Genomic DNA, 20729 nt, shown 5'->3' with positions numbered 1-20729 from the left:
GATGGTGTTCTGGAAAGAAGATGTGTGCTCCTTACAAAAGGATAGAGCTATAGTGCTGTCTATCTTTCTGTTGCTATGTGCCTTATCAGGTGATATGCTGAAATGTAACTGAAAAGTGGTGGTTTTTAATTTAGAATACATGTGGGCTGAAATCCATCCTCTAGGACACCTGAATCACAAATCAGAAACTTCCCAGCAGTTTAGCAGAGTCAAATGAAAATTTGCAAAACTTTTCAAGAAAATAAAGGATCCTTTTTTTCTTTGTACAACAATTTCTAAGAAACTGCTTTAAGAACCATGGATGATGGCCCACAACACAGAGAAAGTAGCCAGACTTTAGATGATGCTGCACATCTATTTTTCTGTTCTTGTTTTATTGACTTGATGTTATCAATCATAACTCGATACATGATTAGTATAGCATTGGTCAGGACTAATACCTCTAAGGAGAAAAGGGAAAAATGTCCAAGAATCCAATAAGAGCACGTGCTAACAAGGGTGCCATCACAGTGAAATAGAAACAAAGTGTACTTTAAAATATTTAAAACAAACACAAATATTTACAGGCTAACTAGTGAGATCTGGGAAAGTACGTGGAGGATTTACAGGACTGAAGAAGGAAAGAAGTACAAGCCAACCTTGCTTACTTGCTGAATGAAACCTCAGCTCCAGACTGCTTACACTGATATTTGTAATGCTAAAGCCAAATCCATCCCCTGTGTAATTGCAGCGTAGGCAATGTAGTAATGCTGAACATGAAATTGGCCTTGAATGCTTTATCACAGATATCTCCAAGTATTTAAAAAGCAACAAACCTCAGCATGACTGGTCCATTCATTAAATTGAATCAGCTTCTGGTGTTTTACTTTCCTGGCTAAAGCTCCATGATAGGCAGATTCAAGACAAAAAGCAAGGAGATGCTTACATTAAATGTTAGAGTTGTAAAATGTGTATTTTATGATGTTATCAGCCCATGATTCTTCAGCAAAAATGTTAAAGTTCCAATTCAGTGAGTGTGTAGCTGTTATTACCCTGTGATAACAAAGAAATATCAAACCACTTCACCCCAAGTTTTAATGTGAAACCAACCAGCTGAAAAGGCAGCTTCTGCTCTTGAGTCTTATAAAAAAGAGCTTGAAATACTGTGAAGCTAATAGTTGCATCCTGAATCACAAATTCAGTACTAGTTGTGGACACTTTCTAAGCCAGAACTAATGTAAAGAGAAATGTTATATCAGATCATATCAGTGTGGCCAGCAGGACAAGGGAAGTGATCACCCCTCCCTGTACTGGTGAGGCTGCACGTCGAATACCAGTTTTGGGCCCCTCATTTCAAGAGGGACGTTGAGGTGCTGGAGCGTGTCCAGAGAAGGGCAACGGGGCTGGTGAAGGGTCTGGAGCACAGGTCTTGTGAGGAGCGGCTGAGGGACCTGGGGTGGTTTAGTCTGGAGGACTCAGGGGGGACCTTTATTGCTCTCTACAACTACCTGAAAGGAGGTTGTAGGCAGGTGGAGGTAGGTGTCCTCTCCCAAATAACTAGAGACAGGACGAAAGGAAACAGCCTCATCTTATCAGGGAAGGTTTAGATTGGATATTGGGAAAAAAATGTTCACTGAAAGGGTGGTGAAGTATTGGAACAGGCTCCCCAGGGAGGTGGTGAAATCACCATCCCTGGAGGTATTTAAAAGACACGTAGGTATGTGGTAGTTAGGGACATGGTTTAGTGGTGGACTTGGCAGTGCTGGGTTAATGGTTGGACTTGATCTCAAAGGTCTTTTCCAACCAAAATGATTTTATGATTCTAAGACATGTTCACAAGAATAAAACCATAACTGCTGAAAAAGGGGATATTGAAGATCACTTTTGTATTCATTGCTTGTTTAAAATCTGTCAGGTGAGAATGCTGTGAGCCACTTCCTCCTTCTCTGCTTTCAGCTTGAGGAAAACTATAAATCCTCATTTACTTTGTCCCTACTGCTTCTGCTGGGGCAAATGCTCATTGTGAGCACCCCTGGTGTAAGGCTGTTTTTCTCCTAGTCCCAGAAATCCCTTTCCTTCTCTTCTTACCCTTTGCAGTGCCTCCCAGCCCACTAGTGTCCCTTAGGGTGCAAGAATCTAGTTTCAATGCACTCTGAGTAACTGGATGAAACACTAAGTATGTTTTTCTAAAAAAGTTACTGCCCTCTTTCAGGACTTTGCCACATTCCCTAATACATAACAGGTCTTCCAGTCAGCCCAGTCATTAGCTTTACACCACATACCACACAGAGACACATACAAACCAGGAACTTTCAGTGGAGCTGTAAGGCTGACTTGTATGATTCTCTTGGATGTTTTGCAGTACTCTTCCTGAGTTCATTTACTGTCAGTAGTAGCCAGGCAATTGTCATGTCTGTAACTTAAAAACTACCTGTTGAATTACAGCAAAGCAGTTGAGGTTCTACACATCTCTTTTAACTAAAGCATATTAAGCCTGTTTTAAACCAATTAAGTTACACAGCATATACATTTCTTGTACTTTCCATTTCTCTAAAATGACTAATGCTCATATTTTCCTTTCGTGGAGGAACACGAGTTTAGAACTGCTGATGTGTAAAAATTATGTGCAATTTCTTTTGGGTCTAGGTATAATCATCTATGCCATTGGAATAGGAAAAGCAATTGAGGAAGAACTGCTGGAAATTGCTTCTGAGCCATCATATAAACATCTCTTCTATGCTGAGGATTTCACAGCTATGGAGGACATAAGTGAAGAGCTGAGAGTCCAAATCTGTGAAGGTAACAGTATTCCCCTTTCATTGAGACGAGAGGGATGAACACTTACAGGTTTTTTGCAGGCCTAAATGGACAGCTAGAGTCACAGCATAGCTCATAGATTATTGGTGGCACAACATTGCAAGGCATAAGTCACAGTAATTTTTCTACCCTTTAATATGTTAGGAATACACGCTCTTAATCTATCACCAGGTAAAGGTATATAATAATTGTCTTTATTTTCATAAAGGTTGCATAAAATGTACACTTCTGTGCCCAGAAAAGTCAACTGCTTCCTCCCCTTTCTTTTTCTACAGTTAAGTCAGCCATGCACGGAACCCCACCCCAAAGAAGCATGATCTACTTCATTAAGAATGTGGGAGAATAATCAGGGATTTGTAATGTCTTAAGAGCAATTTTTTATTCTCATTATGACCAGTGGCAAAAGCCTAAACCACAGCAAAACATTATCAAGAGCTGTTGTGCATATTTATAGAAGACTAAAAATAGTTCATTGAGCATACATTCACAGCTACAAAGAGTAGATTTCAGTTACAAATAAGCTCCCAAGCTGTGCGCCGCAAATGTGGAAGGCTTGTTCCAGAAGAACCCTTCCTCACTCTGGCACAAACAGCCTCTCTATAAACATTCCCAGCTGAAGTTTTGGAAGGGGAAGGGGAAATGTGAGCTGGGATGAAAGCTGTTCAGCTAGAGGACAGCGTCTCTCCCACTCGCACATTCCCAGGACACTCTATTATTTTGCAAATTAAAATTAGTACCAAAGCAAAATTCAGAAACATCACTGTGAATAATACTAGTCATAGCACTAGAATTGTGCAAGATTATTTAATTTTCACTAGCTTTTTTTTGGCTGTCTGAGTTAAATGCAAACAGCTTTTATTTTCTTTAATATTACTATGTCAAATTGGCTGGCAAGCAGCAGTGCATTTCTTCCTCATGCAGATGTCAAGGAAGAATCTGAAAAAGAAGAATCTGATAATGTTTCCTAGCTTGTATATTCTTTTGTGTTTCTCCTAGTTCTAAGTTCTAGTTCCATCTTTCTGAAATATGAACTACTATGATCACATGAAACCAAGTCTGTTCAATGAACCTTCTTATTAGGCAGATAATCTGCTGATGACAGCACGTCATCTTAAAAGCCTGGGGAGACGCCAAAGCCAAAACTATCTGGCAACCAGTATAATAATCCTTGCTCATTAGCAAGCCCCAGAGCTCAGTGATGGAAATGCATCCTCCAAGTACCCACAGCAGTGCTTAGCAACCACGATTCTTTTTTTTTAAACTATATTACTCACCATAAGAAAATAAATAAATCCTGCCCCTTTGTGGCAGTTTCTAGACTACACCTCTAGTAACTGGGCAGAACTGGTGCCTCTCGGATTCTGTCCTCTCTCACCAACAGGTAATGCCTCACACCTGTGAACTGAGGCCCAACCCAGCCTTGTTTTTCTGGACACTCCAGGACTACCTGTTACTCATCAACTCACTCCACCAGAAATTCTGCCTCCAAGCCTGTTACACCAGCTCGAAGTTCAGGGTTGGGTGTTTTTGGGTTTTTTTATTTTAGTTTAGTTTACAACCTAATTTTTTTCTCCTCCTTTGCAACAGCAGTAATCTTTTTACTCCAGCCTTGGTCCTTAGCTGAGAACTTGAGGCATACAGAATATGCACTCACGTTTACTTCTTCACCCCTGTTCTGAGCATGTGCATTATGGGAGCCTTTAATTACACGGTCACATACTATTTTTGTCACAAGACCCTCATCAGATGACAGTACTCAGCAGCCTGCTGGTTAACATTCTGTTCTCCTTCCAAACTGTGGATTGTTATCACTGCTGCAACTAGCCACTGCTTTTGAAAATAGACTTTTTGGAAGACACTCTCACAGGCTTTTCCTAACAAAATACTTGGTTTTGTCACAAAACAGAATACTAAAAACAAACACCCAAATTTAGCATTGTTCCCCAACAAATTTGAGTAATGTTCACTGCACTGACTTTACCAAGAGACTCGGGATTAGCAGCCTCCTCGCTCCTTGTCTGATTCACAACTTTAGAGGTGATGAGATCAGAAATCTTTGGGCCCCAAGCAGTTCCTAAAGCCTGAAGAGGAGCCCAATTTCTGTCCCAAACTGGAAACCTTCTGCCACACATCTATCAGTTTCTTCCCTGTCCCTTACATCTGAATCCTAATTACTTGTCTATACCAGCCCAGCATCCAAAGCTCTAACTTTTCAGGTCAGCTCCTTTGCAATTCCAAGACAGCCACCTCATTAGCCTATAGCCCTCGAACAACTTCCTAGAGCAAGTCATTACCCAAGGTCAAATACTCAAGGTTCACCTTACCTGCTTCTCCACTCCTACTGGAAACCTCACCATCCTTGTTCCCAGTTCATCATTCTGCTAGACTCCTCACCCAGTCTATTTCATTCCTTACCTTGTAATCCCATCCCATACCTCTCTGCCCTGAACTCTTCTCCAAAATCTGTGTTCCTTCCACCAGCTTGTTCTCCCACACTTTTTGATTTAAATTTTGTTCTGTCCACTGAACTCTGGTCTTGCTCCTCATACCACTCATCTCTGTTCATCTCCTGTTCCTCATGCTCAGTCATTCCAGACTCCACCCAGAGGGTCTCACTTCCTTCCCAGTGTAACCTGGCAAAGCTGCATGCTATTGTGCACCCATCAAAATTCACTACACCAACAGAGATCCCAATAGCTGTAACAAACCTGTGGGGCCCAGAAGCATCTTCCATCTTCGTGCTGTACCAGGAGAGTTCACACAATCGCCTTTTACCCTCACACATTCACTTTCAGTGAAGGAACTCTGGGTATACTTGCAGGGATTCCCAAGATGCTCTACCCACTCCCCTGGCATAGTTGACCACGTCGAGCCGTTGTTCAATGTATATTCTTCGGCTCACGGGGGCCATTAAGGGCTCCACAGTTAATTGAAGGTGAAGCATTTATTTTCCAGAAAAGAACCCATTCGAACCAGAGCTGCCTCTACATTACCCTCTTGCGGCAACAAAGGGTAGTGCACAGAATGACTCGAGCTGGTTGTACCTACATATAAAGGAAAATTCCATTTCTCTCCAGACACCCTTTGACTAAAAAGATGTGTATGTGGAGTATGAAATAGACTCCTGCAGTTTAAAGGCTGTGCCTCATTAATTAGGAACTTGTATTTTTGCTTATAACTGTAGTGCATCAAACAAACTTTACTGCATCCATCCCACCTAACCACTCCCAACTTCCTATCAATGTTTCCCATTATAAAGGGGAAAACTGAAAGAGCATAAGAAATCTCTTCCTTCTCCAAGTTCTTATTCAGTTCGCTGCAAAGGACTGATGGGTGACAATGAAAGGTGCAAGAATTTTCATTAAAGGACACAAAATAGGTTGCCATCACTTCAGATTGCTTCACTATTTCTCTATTTGTAAAGCACTTCTGGTTTTATAGAGCTCCTCTGATAGTCTGAGTTAAAGAGCAAGTCCTCGAGTTTCCACCAACAGTGGACCTCTTCTAAACTGCACATGTATGAGGCATTCTCTATGTGTTATGAGAGAGAAAAACCAAGTTACTGGTAAGAAACTTCTCCATTTCTAGGAAATGTGAACATTTTTATTGCTCCTTTTGTGATCTTACTTCCTTTGGCAATTTCTTTCTACCAGCCTTGAAAGACTCAGCTCACCAGCAGGATCTGTTATCTGGGAGGCTTCCTAAGATGGGTCCACAACCTTCAGGTTGGCTGTTTTAACTCAAGCGTCCTGCTGTCTTCCCAGTCGTTACTAAGTTGCCTCTTCATGCTGCCTTCTGTAAAGAACCCTAACAATTCACCCATGGGAGAACTGTTCGTCCCATTCCCCTCCCTACCCCCCCCCTCCAAGCCAACCTCCTTTCTGCAATTCAAATCTGCTTCGTACAAAACATGTGAGATTCACTGTAACAAATGCATGGCTGCATGCTTCTTATACCATCCAAATGAATTACTTCTTGGGGAAACTTGTATTTCAACACTGTGCTTGATATTTTAAAGCATGTTCAGCTTTCAATCACTTCTGTTTCTCACAGGAACCTTCACAACTCCCTTTCAGTTCTGCAACCCACAACTTAAATTATATATACAGTAAATACAGCCTAACAGCTTGGTTCCTTCGTATCTTTGTATCTCTAGTCCTCTCCATGAATGATCCTCACTGCAATCAGTGAGATTACTCGGTAATTAAGGAGAACTCAGTGCATGTGAGTAGAAAAAAATACTGTATAATTAAGTGAAGTGGGTTTGATTTTTAGACTTTTGGGGGGTTTCCTGCAGGACCTGAATCAACCACAATAGCCATCACAGATGTCATTGCCTGTCCCAATCTTGCAATACACCACAAGTATCTTTTTGAAGACAGTCACACTCACTCAACAAGAACAACAGGTAATCGGGTTACCTCTTAGAATAATCCAGACTGCTCTTTGAATATACAGACCCAAGTGTTGTGCGCTACTTTTCAGTATTTACAACATCTGCCCCAGAGCATTCCTTTGGATGTTGACCTGTTTTGAGAACAGGAAGCTGTATTAAACCTGCTCTGCATTTATAAGTCCTTGTCATTTCCTCCCCCATCCCATTCAATTTATTTAGCCTGTACTTAACTGTTTCTCTTTTTCAGCAAAAACTTCAAAAGACAAAGACCAGTGCAAATGTGAAAACCTTGTGACATTCCAGAACTATGCAACTAATGAAGTACGAAAACTCACCCAGCGATATATCCTTTCAGAATTGTTTCCAACATTTAAGACAAGGGGGGCAGGGTAAAAGAAACTATAATTGGAATGCATCAAGTCTAAGCTGTCTCCATAGCTCAAATCAATCCACTGTCACCAAAACCTAAACTACTTAATAGACAACATTAATCTCTTAAGTAGCAAGGCTTTTAAGGCTTGAGATCTGCCTTAAAAGATCACAGAAGGAACAAAAGTATCAATAAGGATCTTAACTTTTAATAATCCCTAACAGCAAACACCTCCAAGGACAGCAAAGAAATGACTGGCCAAATTCAAGTAATACTCTTTGCTTGGGGTTATTTCTTCAGATGGTATTGCAATAGCAGCTACTGCCTACAGAGTCAGAATACAGGAGATGGTTCCCTTCTGAACTGCTTGCTGAAGCACCAGATGTAGCGAGTCATCTAAAACAATACTCCAAATCAAGACGAATTCAGAGGACTGAGGTCTGATTAATTTTGCATAAAAAAAATGCAGAGGAAAATTAACTAAGTGCAGATCAATAGCTTTTTCTCCCATATACAAGTCCTCCAGTCTTTTCAAAGGAGTTTAGTATAGCAGCCTTTACACTACCTGTAACCAGACATCTCAGGAAACAGCAGCAAATTGGCAATACAACTTTCTGCACTATTTTGCATCATGCAGTACTTATGCAGCATATTCCATGTTTGCTTGACGAAAGCTGCTTCTGCCTAATCGAACAGTAAAAAGACATCACATCTTCTATTTAAGTTTTCTGTGTGCAAGATCAATATGCACCTATTTTCTGCCGAGAAGGTGCAGCGATACCAACAGCTCATAACTGTGTGCTTCCTAGATACCAACAGCTTCAGACTGAGGAACCTGAGGAGTTTATGGTCTGTCCAGTCAGGCTAGCAGAGCCCTCAGTGGTCACGACAGCAGGCAAGACCACAGAGGGCTCTGTTAACCTGACGCAAAATACTGCCTACCAGTTCAGACTTCACCTCCAGCTATTTTGTGTAACTGCAGCAGCCAGCCTCATTCTCAACTTCCCAAGTGAATCCTTCAGCAGGTAGTTTAAGGAATTACGTTCTGATCACCTGATTAACTAAATTGTTCCATGCAAAGTAGAATTACTTTATAAAGAGGGAGAAAGCCATCGCGTAAGTTTATTGCTAGGTCCTTCAAATGCTTAACTTTTACCTCTCTGAAGGGACCTCCCCTAAGTCTCCAAAACGAGTTCAGAGAAAAATCTCTAGGTCATTTCCCATCTCCTTAAAGAACATCAGCCAAACATGCAGTTCCAACCCAGATGCTGGTAAGAAAGGAGACCACTCCTTCCACCTTCAGCAGAAGCCTTAGCCTCTTCACAGTGACCTTCTGCAGCTGGGCTATGAGGAACTCTGAACTTAAAAGAAAACACAGCTTAGTGAAGTTCTGCTTTACAATTTGAGCAGGCAACCCTGTGATTTTCAGAGTCCAAGAAGGACTCAAGGTGATGGAAAAGCTGCCGACACTGAGCCAGAGACCTATACATTTTAATAGGAAGTGCCAAACACTCCCTCAGAGCACTATACGACCACTGCTTTGAACAGAAACTATCCAGTTTCTTCTCCATTACAAACCTCATTTCTCTGCCTCATCTGAAGAGCAACTCAGATACTGAATAATATACTAGTTCTTGATAACTGCAGAAGACTGCTGGCAAGTCCCCATCCCAGGGATATGGGGGGAGGACGGAGAACTGGCTACAAAACTAGCTCGTTACAGACCATAAACTTAAGAGGGACCAGTCCAAACTGTTAATTTGTATCCAATTACATTTAACTTTCTCAATCTGTAGATGAATACAGTTTCTACTGCTTGAACTTTGCCTCTGTATACATTTAAGAGGCTCTGAAGTTACACAGGAGGTGGCTCAAATGATGCTAGCACGTATACAGTAACCCCTTCTGCATGACAGACAGCTGAATTACCAACATAAACCTGATGTAAGGGGCAGGCTAGTCCCCACAGAAGCAGCAGCACTACCACTCTTGCTCCTTACTAGCAAGAGGATAGGTGCGCCCCCTGTCAGTGCAAGGGGGCAGGGGGGCGATGGTGCATAGCTGTTCCAGCCAAACCCAAGAAGCTGAATTCAATTTGCCCGTCTACCCTAACCAATTTCTAACAGCTCCTTGTCAACGATCCCACTTTCAGATGCCAAATTCTCCGCTTTCCCTTGTAAGACCTTAAAGTGTTGAAACCAGGATTACTAGAAAAGACGAGTGGAGTGCAGCAACTTAAGCCTTTTTAAGGTGGGCCTCAGTGCCTGCAGTTCTCTCTTGATGCTAGGTCCCCTCTTCCTCAGCTTCCCCGAGCTCCAGCCTTGCCACAGCTCTTGGGAGAGCAAGCTTAGCCAGCCTCCTCCTGCGGCAGACAGAGCATTCCTGTCAGCTGCAGGTGTTTATCAGGAAAGCGTTGCACACCGCTTTGCATTGCTACACCTTCTCACTTTCAGCAGAGCCAGCCATAGATAGAGCTTGTTGTGCTCTACTCCACATCTCTCCAGAAACTGCTGGTTTTGTAGTAACACTACCCTAATGCTATACCACCATAGGGCAGGTATGCAACATCAGCAGCAGACATTTTTACTGCAGTAACAGAAGAAAATGGCCAGTTTTCAGAACCACCTGCCTTTTTAATAAGCTGCAGCCTGAACTCTGTGTCCAGGTATGCTTGTTAATGAATGGGGCTTCACACAGCTTTCTCAACCCAGCTGATCAAAGCAGAAGAAAACACAGGGCAGTATTGTATCAGAAGCTACTGGGAGTCGAAGAGGGTAACAAAAAGGAGAAACAAGAGCAAGCTTATAGACCAAAGCGATCAGGCAGCTGACACTTTTGTGTAATGCATCCTATCAGTAGCTCTCTTTCCTCAACTTTTGTCTACTGGAAGAAATGACGAAGAGAATGGAAGACTTGGAAAACAGGCTAAAATACTGATCAAAACTTAAAAGTGTATACTACACTGTATATTTATACATACAATCTTGTCAGAGCTATTTTCTTAAACTGTTTCAAAGTAAAGTAACAAAATCTTGTGTCTGAAGTTGAAAAGAATATTTTGGATCCGTGCATCTATATACTATGTCTTCTGTCTTGCATTGATTGCAGATAAGAAATGTTGAAAATTTTATATATATATAAACAACTTAGTAACTAGCAAAAATTCTAATTAAGCAGAACTAAACAACTAAAATAAGCTATGCAAAATAATAAAATACTGTTATTTTTTGAAGTGAAACTTCCATGTTTTGAAGTACTTTTAGGGTATGAATTTACTTGGCTTGCTTTTCTGTATTTCCCTTTTCCACTCACTCTGCTAGTATTTTTAGCACCCTATCTGTGTGGATATGCATATTTCTATATATACATACATATATAAAAACAGAACAAGAGGGAAGTCTCTTGGATTACCAGGGTATTGCAATCCAAATTTCAAGTACTTCTCTTACCACATCCAGACCACGTAACTTCTCCCTACTTGGTCTGCATTCAGTGCTTCTCTAACTTTCCTGAATGCAACTAGTACTTAAATTATGGACACATCCATTGGGCAATACAACTAGCTGCACACCTGTTTGTCAAACACCAAGACACAAACAAAACCACCAAATTGCTTCCAGTCATTCTGGCCAGCTGAAGGGCCTTCAAGTTTTACTCCTTCCCCTTGGCAGCAACTAGCTTTTAGCTAGTGTGGAACATTTAACAGCACCATCTACACCATCTCTAGAACTGATCTCCAGCTATAGTTTAATAGGTAGAGACACCAGCACTTCAGACTTTGCTTTGGCACACATTGCTTTGCCTCTGTTACTATCTCCAAATGGAAATACACAACTTCATCCATTCTATACCAGAAGCTGAAGTAGTTGCAGCAAAACTAGACTAAGTGACCTCAGATAAGCTAAGAAGTCTGCGCAGGTATGTAACAGCAAGCTTTAAAAGGTACCTTGTGCTTTGGCATTCTTTAGCAAACAGAATGCCAGTTCTCTAAAGATTCCAGCACGTACTAATTTTCATTAGACGTTTCTTTTACTGCATGTCAGCAAAGCACTGGCACCACAATTAACAATCACTAGTAATAATGAACCATCCTGCATCACGGTCTCGCACAAAACATGCACAAATCTGTAAGACACCAATGTCCTCAGCAACAGCAACTGAGAATACCAATTCATCTGTCTCCAATATAACATTTACAAAAAACTAAAAAGAAAAAAAAAAGTACAAATTTAAAATCAACTTTAAGTTAATTGGTATCTTACTGAAAGCATGTTATATATCATGTCTATCAGCTACCCTATATTCTCTTGGAAGAAAAAAGAGAAGGGGGATAATCTGCCTTTGTACTTTGTGATTGACTTATCACAAAGTAGATAGTCTTCATGAAAAGAACACAACACGTTAGGAAAAACAGCACAACTTTTTTTTTGAAGTAAACCCTTTGCGATCCCCCACCAACATCCCAAACTTGGTACCTCCCATTACACCTTGTTTTTGCATTAGCACTCAAAGCCAGACACTAAGGAAGCCCTAGCCTGTTGGGATTTGGCACCATACTCGCCATGATCAAGTCTTCCTCCACTTACCTCTCAAGATCCACAACTCCTAGGGAAAGAAACAGGCAAGTTTTGTCCTGTGAAGGTTATTTCTAACAGAACAGGAAACACAGCAGTGGTAATGAATCTTCATTTATATAGTTTGTTCCCTAAAACCAGCAAAGGTATAATACAAATTTTTCTTAAAACAGATCTGTAACCAGTTTTATTGTAGAAATAACACCTTTACAGCATTTACTTCTCACTGGTTTGTTCTGGCATGCTTCTAATGATGTCAGAGTCACCTGTAAAGTAAACAAAAAACCCATATTGTTGCAAGAAGACCCACAGAAAGATGTTTTCAAAAAACCAAACCCCAACACACTGATTCTATAAATAGAAAAGAAATTGAAAGCAATACAAAAAGAGGAAAAAAGCCAAGTAATTTTGATGGCTCAGTAAAAAAATACTTGCAACTGTATTTTGCTAATCCATACAAAGTATTTGTACAGTGATTATATATCTGTCACTAGCATTAACAAAGCCAGTACTAGAGCAACAATCTAGTCCTGGAGGACACAATGCGTAGTTTTAATATAGCGAATGTCTAGCCTCCCCTGATCACGAAAATATCAGGACAGCGAGAATATTCGCATTATGTTACAGAACAAAAAGATTGACTTGCAGTTCCTTCCCCACCCAAAATCAAAGTTAAAAGTAAAATTTTCAAAACATAAGTTTACAGCTAGCATTTGAATAAAAGCAAGCTAAGTAATATTTTCTGAAGAAACAGCAAATTCAAACTGATGTGACTTGGGGAAACATTAGGTGAAAGTTATTACAGAAATCATTAAATCCATGTGTATGCATTTTGGTCAACAGAACAAAAGACTGATTCTTAAAAGATTCTTGAAAGAGAATGAGAAGTCACCTAATTAGCAGTCTAGATGAGGAACTTGAGCAACTCTCTGGCACAGAAGAGTGCTACCAAACCCTAGTAATTATAAACAGGTGTAGTTTAAGAAGAAAATGTTTAATACAATTTAACATTGGATTAGTATCCGCATATAGGTTATTTTTGTACATTATCATTCGAGGAAGCATAACATTTGTACATTATCATTCCAGGAAGGATAACTCACATAAGATTAAGAACAGTCAGACAAGGTTGACGTAAACAGCATGTTGCACAAGGCTCATATTCTAGCTGATGGGCACAGAAACACGTACCATGAAGTTGCTTCCCAGCCACTGAAACCTCATTACAGACCAACAGGTAGAAAAAAATACATGCTCACAGGGTTTAGCAGTAAAAGGAGCTAAGTGCTAACATATGCAGCAGTAACTCCAGGTTCTAAGAACTCAGAACTCACAAAAGAACAACAGGATCTTGGTCACCTATAATTAAGTTAAACCTGACAGAAAATGACAAAGTGTGTAATCACTCCTGCACGTTACTGGCTCAGTGCTGCTACTCACAGCTGAACAGAGGAACCACTGACACATATCCATTTGGTCACTGTACTGTGAGACACACATACCTGGGTCAATAATAGCCAGTGTGCACACTCTGTAGTACTTTCCGCACGCTGTGCCCAACTCAATGTTGTTGCCGCTATAGTGATGGACACCAGTCTTGGCAAGCATAGCGTAGTACTCAATCTCTGATTTTCTGAAATTCAAAACCAGGGTGTTACAGTACTAACGTGACTGACTGTAATACAGCAAGAGCAGCTTTAACTCCAATCACACTTAAATCTTACAGTTCTCCCTCCCATCCAGAAAAACACACCTGTTCCTTACTACACAAAATCACTACTGTGTTCTGGATAGAAGGGTTCCCGAACCATAAGCATGCCGAGTTTGCACTTCTGGAGTGCAAACCACTGAGGTTGCTCCTACGCATGCTTATTTCTACAGCAAAGCAGGGGATTCAGGACTTCCAGACTTCCAAAGGGTTGTAGGAGCTACATCAAAGTGCATAAATGGTGACCTTTATTAATGTGTCATGACACCTGGTGGCCAGATGCTGAGGAGAGATCAGGCTGCCACTAGCCGTGAAAGAAACCATTTTTCATTTTTCTTTAACAAAAAAAAAAAAAAAAAAAAAAAAAAGAAGGGTCAATCTATATTCCTTTCTCTTCTGACTTCCACCAGGAGATTCTAGTGGTCAATACTGCTCTTCAAACACTTCTGGGATCCCCACTAACATTCTACCTTCTCTAACAGTCCTGCCATTTCTCTTTTTTTTTTTTTTAATGCATTTTTTATGCTTTTACCATTTCTTGAATCTGCCAATATCCCTTGATAACAAAAAGGGCCCAAAAATGTCAGGAAATTTGTAAAGATTTTGTTCCCAAAAAGCAATTTCACTGGCCAGGAACCTAAATTTATAACTTAGTTGGACAGCAAATTTTGTCTGCTTCAAATGTTTTAAATCAGTGTCAACTACCAGTTTTTCTACATGTAACATTATTTTCCAATATATTACTTTGGAAAAACACAGGAATTCTGCCCCATTATACTTTCAACAAATGGTATCACTGTATGAAAAGCTTCCAGTATCTTTGCTAGTGCAAGCTCTTTGAATTAGTAAGCTAGAAAAATGCTGGGAAGCATTTCAACACATTCAGACCTGGAATCATTACAGACCAAACAGCCCAATGCTTTTACTTCATAGCACTCTGGAACATGCCAGCAAAGTACTCTGCATTAATAACTCGCTGCAGCAAATAACACGAAGTACACAGTGTATTTGTACAAAGAACCTGTCCTAGTTTTAAAGATGGTTGGTTTTTTCATACATTTGCTTACCTCAAAGCAGGACAGTTGTTGGCTAGGATGACCAGCTTGGCTTTGCCCTGCCGAATCATTTTCAGAGTCTGTTTGTATCCTAGCACATATTTACCACTTTTCATAACCAGCTGAAGCCTAGAGTTTATGGACTCTAGGGACTTTTTCTGAAAAAAGATGTGGAAAAGCATTATTTTATGTTACTTTACATTTTGCAAAATAGTGGGGAACATAATAAAATGAAGACATCCCAAATACAAGCAATCTTTTAATAACTTCCCCATAACTGGCCACGCAGAATAAAGGCCAGCCTACTGTATGCGAAAACTTTTGGCTAGGGGGGTTGCTGATGCTATGTTTTCCCAATTTCATAAAAATACCTCTTAACCACGTATCTTACAAGATGAAAATACATCTTAAAACGTCGTTGCTGCTACCCACGTTAATCAGTAACATCCAGATGTATCTGACAGGCCTTGACAGGCTCACTTAGGCAAGTCCCAAGTAAATGCTACTTCTGCCTTGCAAATCTACGCCACGTTTAGCGTATGTCTCTTTCTAGGGGGCGCGCCAAGGCTGTTACACAGGTTAGCAGAAACAAGCGAACACATGCAACACGAGCTGACACCCCGGCAGGAGCGCGCAGTGCTCACGACAGCAGGTAACTCCATTTCCGACGATGCACCACGCCACCTAACAAGAAACTCATACTTGGCAGTGGCTCTAAGCAGAAGGCAGGCACATCGCAGGAAAGGCAAAGGCCAAGCGAGCTCCATCGCGCCGGCTCCCCCCTCCCTCCAGCCCGCCCCGGGGCCCTGCCAGCAGCCCGGCACGGCACTCAGCAAGGCGCCGAGGGCAGAGCAGCCGCTGGGAGAAGGCCGCAGGGCACGGCCCGAGCTCTGAGGGCCGCGACAGGCGCCTCCAGCTGCGGCCAGGGCCCCGCGCCGGCCCCGCCCCCCACCCCAGCCCGCTCCGCCGCTCCGCTCCGCCTCACCGCCCCGCTCCGCGCCAGCCGCCGGCCGAGGCCGGGCCGCCGCCACGTGAGCCCGCCGCGGCCCGCTCCCACTCACCGTCTTCTTGGCGGCCACCATGTTGCTGCCTCGCGCCGGGTCGGGCGGTTCCTGGAACAGAGGGGGAACGGCGGGAGGGGTGAACACCCGGCGGCGGCCCCCCGCGCCCGCCCGCGCCGCCCCGGCCCAGCCCCACTCACCGGAGACGCGCCGCCAAGATGGCCGGGCAGCCAGAAAGGGCCGAGCTCCCACAACACATCGCGGATCCCCGCGCGGCAGCTCTCGCGAGAGCCGCGCGCGGCCGCCCCGGCCCCTCCCTCCAGCTGCTAGTGCGCCTGCGCCAAACCACGCGCGGCCGGGCCGGCCGGGGGCGGGGCCAGCGCCTCAGCGGCGCTCCGCGGGCGGGGCCTGCCTCGGCGCGCGCCGGCGTCCTCCTCCCCAGCCCCGCGGCCCTCCCACACCGGGCGGCACGTGGCGGCCTCCGCGCTCTTTTACCTGTCGCAGCCCTGCGGGAGACTTCAGGCCCTGATCAAGGAAGCCCGCCTGAGCCTCCCGCGCCCTGTGGGGACTGTCACTTCTGCCACAGGGCCGATGTGGAGGGCCGCGGTGCGGGGAAAATAAATCCCTCTGGCACCACAGGCCGCTGGGCCCGTATACGCCGGTGCTGGTGTGGCTCCGCGCTTCCCTGCTGCGAGTGCTGAGCACCCCGGTGCCCTGCGGAGCAGCGGCGCCCTCCTTGCGCCAGGCCCGAGGGTGTCTGCCAGGCCCTGCTGCTGCCCGGCGGCCATAAACAACCTGTCCCCATGAGATACTGCGCCACACTGAGCCAGCACCTGGATTTCAAGCAGTAAATGTGCCACTGACCTTAGGAATAGCTCTGGGAACTGAGGCTGCCTGCGTTAGCGGGTTCAGCTTTGGGTGCCCTCAGTAAAGCTCCTGGGTTTGGCAGGGGCAGTGGTGCTTCACCCACCTGGCTGTGCGATGGCCTTGGCCCCCCGAGAGCAGCTCTGTCCTCCGCTGTGCTGGAGTCGCTGTGCACCCCCGTGGGCTCTGGAAACCATCATTAGCTTGCTGAACACGCAAGCACTAGCTATGAACGTGGCTACGACGTGAGGTTCTTCTCCGTTTCAGGCAAAGAACAGTTGTGATAGATCCCAGGGTGGTGTCCAGTCTAGGACAGACGCCCCAGGCTGGTGCAGGGATGAGCAGCGAGTGCAAGTTCGGCTGGTGCCTGCCTGGGCATTGCGGGGACAAGCAATGTGGGTGTTCAGGGTGTGAGTTTAGGGGGTTCCCCTGTGACACCCCACCAGGAGGAGGCCTGGGCATCCACCCACAGGACAGAAAGTCTTCTGCTGGTATGACAGCATGCTCTTAGGACACACCACACCAGAAAGGCACCCCAGTGTATACATTTTCTTACGAAATTGCAAAGCTAGTGTAAAAGTTTTCTGGACTTGCCTGGGTTAGCACAAGCCTGGAAGAGCATTGTGCTTGTTTGCTTTAGGAAGTCTGGTGCCTTTGCCGATATACAATGCGCATCAACAAACTCAAAAGCCAAGCCAAAACATGTTGTATTCAGTTATTCTAGTGTTCTTATATTAATAGAGTTTATTTCAAATAAGGGAAATAATTTATAGCAATATACTATTATGCATTTCAACCGGTGTGGCTACCTCCATGCTAACTTTTCTCTGGTATATGATCATACACATTACCAAAATATTTACGACAGAATAACCCTCTCAGTGACATGCAGCCTTTAGTCAAAATCCACATCGTCATCCCAACCATTTTTTTATGTGTAGACACTAAGTAGCAACCTTAGGTTTTGACAGATCATTTTAAGCACCTAGATTAAGACCTAAGCTGCTAACACTGAGATAAAGATTGTTAGAAAAAAATACCACCAAACTTAAGTGGAGATTGACTATGCCAGGTGAAACTCAGGCATTGCTTCATCTCTATTTGTAAAGTCCTCTGGGAATAATTTCTAGATTAAGCACATAAAAATATTATATATAGTATATAAATAATAATATATGTTACATTTTTATGTGTCTCTATAGCCCAACGTCACTTACTGAAACAAAATAATTTTCAGCCTTTTACAGGGTATAAATAAATCAGTTTTGAAGTATACTTCAAACTTTTATTTTCTTTGGCAACTAAAAAGTAAACTTCATTCTGCATCTCATTTTTTCTCTTGTTCCATGTCCTCTCCACGTCCCATACTCGGGTGCATTGCTGTTATTCCTCCCATCAGACAGCTTCTCCATCTCCAACAAACAAGAGATCCAGGAAGCAGCTGGCAACGTCAGCAAAAGCAGCACTGCCTTCTCCCAGCACTAACAGCAGGCCCCGTGGCCACATCCAGCCCTCCTGCCTGCCCCACTGGCCACATTCAGCTGGGGAGGTCAAATCCTTCATGGGCTGAGTTCGGTATTGCTTTGGCTCAGGGGCTCTGCGTCTGGTGCTCAGTTTGGCAGTGAAGATGAGCATGCACGCAGGGCAAGCAGGGCGCTCCTCCTCCCTTCCTGCTTCTCCCACCCTGGCCTTACTCTGCTTTTGCCTAGTGAGAGGGCAGGGGCAGGGTTTCCAGCAGAGAGGGAGATAATTTCATTCAAATGTGGAGAGCAGTAGTCTTGAAAGACATCTCTCACCGCCTTTCCCCCTTAAAATGCTGATAAGGTGGTGTAAGAAAGCACAAGTGAGAGGTATGAATTAGGAGAGTGAGAGCACTGCAAGAAACATCACTGGTGGAGCATTGACCTATCCCCAAAACCTGGAGAACAACGTTATCATTTTGAACCTAGAGATAAGTGAAACCAACTCAGTGTATCTGAGAAATTCTAAGTGATCTAGCAGATGGAAAATATCTTAAGACCATAAAGAAGCCTTATTTTCTTTGAGTCTGGACATGCAATCACAGATTTGTGAGTGACTGGAGTAACAGTCTAATGGCCGCCCTTTAGCTGGGGCCATAACTTCATGATACATTGACTTTGGTAAAGATGGCAGCCAAAGGAGTTCCCACCCTGAGCCTTTTTTTTTCCCCACAGAGCTGTTCTTAAGTCAAGCCAGTGCTTTGTTTGGCATCCTGTGGCAGCACTGACAGAGCCAGTGGGATGTCCTGCTGGGGGTGGAAATGTGTGGCCCTGGAGGATGAGACGAAAGCACAAGGCAGGGACCTCCCGCAGCAGCACTGGCACCAATGACAGCGTATCTGCAAAGAACAGTCCAGGCCATGGTGGCCGGGTATACTTGTACCTGAGGATGGACAAGCACGTTCATACATTTTCCTCGGCAGCTGGGGCTGGCTAGGATCACCTGTGGGGTCTCTTGCAGCAGTTCGGCTGGAAGGAGTAAGCGCTGGGCTTGCTGCAGGTGCGGGCCCGTCTATGCAGCACAGGCACCCGTGTTTCTGCAGAGAAATCCCAAAGCAACTTTTTATCCACGTTATGGAACCCAAATGTTACCCCCTCAAACGCAATGGTAATAATACTGTCAGCTTGTCAGTGGGGTGGTCGCATTGTTCATTGAAAAATGACATGTAATCCGATGACAGTAAAATGAGGCATTAAGGGAAAAGGTGTGTGTGTTAGTTACATGTGCTGTTGTAGGTGCTGTGTATAGTTAACTGAGAGAAAAGGTTGGGACGAAGACAAAGAGAAAAAATAATACTGAAGCCTAGACAACGAGCAGTACATGGACATCCTAGAGCCTGTTAAATTATCTGAACTTCTGAGATCTTTATAAAGCTGAAGTGGCAGCACTGCTGACCCTGAGAGAAAGTGGGGATCATCCTGGCAGCCAGGGACGCAGAAGAACATCTGAAGCTGTACCGCTGCTTACACTCCTTCCCTGAGCATCAGCAGGCAGTGATCCTGAGCAAAAAGCTCAGGACTTGCTCCTTGTCAGAGCTTCTGGGTGCCTGACACAATAACAGGTGCTGACCCGTTACTGGCAAAGAACCAGGAAATGTGTGTGATGTGATGGAGGGGGGGCTTTCAAGTTTTAACCTCTGCTAAAGCCACTGCAAGGGGGAGGCAGCATACTTTTAGCTATCCTTCCGGTGCCAAAGGTCACACACTAACCCTGAAAGACAATATTCAGTTCAAAAAAAGAAGACTTATCTTTTGAAAAGCTAGGCTACATCTTTATTTTACCAATATGACCAAAGCATACTATTTGATAGGATGAAAATATGCAAAAATCCAGTCCTTTCTTATGTTTTTAGTCCCATCAAAATCTCTGCACAATTACACAGCGTTGTGTGAACACCTGCAGCCATTGGTTTCTCTTTTGCACTTGTCAGGGCTATTAAAAGTGACAGGCTGTGTTCTCTGATAAGCGTCACTTTTACGGCAAATGCAAACATGTTCATCCGATTTTCACAGGGTCACACCCCGAACCATCCCCTGTATTGGCAGGCAGACACATGCAGCATTTTGTTTCAGATAACTGAGAATTTGGAATCCCAGTAACGCGCAGGCCTGCTGGATCCAGATGCAAACCCCTGCTAGGCCGCTCTTCCAGCGACCTTACTGTGAGAAAGGAAAGAAGGAAAGAAAAGAGCTGTAGAGGAAACTGGGCCAGACACAGAAAGGTTATCTCATTAGGGAGTGGGGAAATCTTGAGGTTAAATACTGTCTATCATGAATACCTGGGTATCTGCACACCTTGGATGTATTTTCAGCCAGTAAAAGGATGCTAAGGGGTATGTATGTATGCACATATATAAATATATACATACGTAAATACATACATTTGTAGACCTATATGTGTAGCCAGCTTAAATATCATGCCGGTACAACAGTATGGTGTATCTT

At 43.7% G+C, this 20729-nt stretch overlaps 2 protein-coding genes and 1 non-coding gene across 10 annotated transcripts in view; 1 reads left to right on the top strand and 2 right to left on the bottom strand.

Annotated features, from left to right (window-relative positions):
• The window catches only part of MATN2 (matrilin 2), a 76063-nt gene extending 65263 nt beyond the window's left edge, over positions 1-10800 (top strand). For 4 of the 7 annotated variants that reach the window (XM_055704967.1, XM_055704972.1, XM_055704970.1 and 1 more), the window contains 5 exons: positions 2626-2778; positions 6450-6521; positions 7094-7204; positions 7440-7535; positions 10447-10800. In XM_055704967.1, the coding sequence (XP_055560942.1) occupies positions 2626-2778; positions 6450-6521; positions 7094-7204; positions 7440-7535; positions 10447-10499 (485 nt within the window). In that variant the 3' untranslated portion in view covers positions 10500-10800. Of the gene's footprint in view, positions 1-2625; positions 2779-6449; positions 6522-7093; positions 7205-7438; positions 7536-10446 lie in introns of all 7 variants that reach the window. The other 3 variants (XM_055704968.1, XM_055704969.1, XM_055704971.1) reach the window with 3 other exon arrangements.
• Positions 10801-12234: 1434 nt separating this feature from the next.
• On the bottom strand, positions 12235-16227 carry RPL30 (ribosomal protein L30). Of its 2 annotated transcripts, XM_055704973.1 has the most exons (5): positions 16101-16227; positions 15961-16011; positions 14912-15057; positions 13639-13769; positions 12235-12402 (listed from the first exon to the last, which is right to left on the bottom strand). In XM_055704973.1, exons 2-5 carry the CDS (start codon positions 15979-15981, stop codon positions 12353-12355), a joined length of 348 nt encoding a protein of 115 aa, XP_055560948.1. In that variant the 5' UTR covers positions 15982-16011; positions 16101-16227; the 3' UTR covers positions 12235-12352. The 2 variants fall into 2 exon arrangements, with proteins under 2 accessions (XP_055560948.1, XP_014140599.2); XM_014285124.2 differs by lacking the exons at positions 15961-16011; positions 16101-16227 and having other exon boundaries at positions 14912-15096.
• LOC114017601 (small nucleolar RNA SNORA72) lies at positions 12619-12753 on the bottom strand. The gene has a single exon (XR_003562759.1). It is a non-coding gene; the product is annotated as a small nucleolar RNA SNORA72 (small nucleolar RNA).
• Positions 16228-20729: the final 4502 nt, after the last annotated feature.

Source organism: Falco cherrug, chromosome 3, assembly GCF_023634085.1.
Source record: "Falco cherrug isolate bFalChe1 chromosome 3, bFalChe1.pri, whole genome shotgun sequence".
Lineage (NCBI taxonomy): Eukaryota > Metazoa > Chordata > Aves > Falconiformes > Falconidae > Falco > Falco cherrug.
This window is presented reverse-complemented; position numbering and strand designations above follow the sequence as displayed.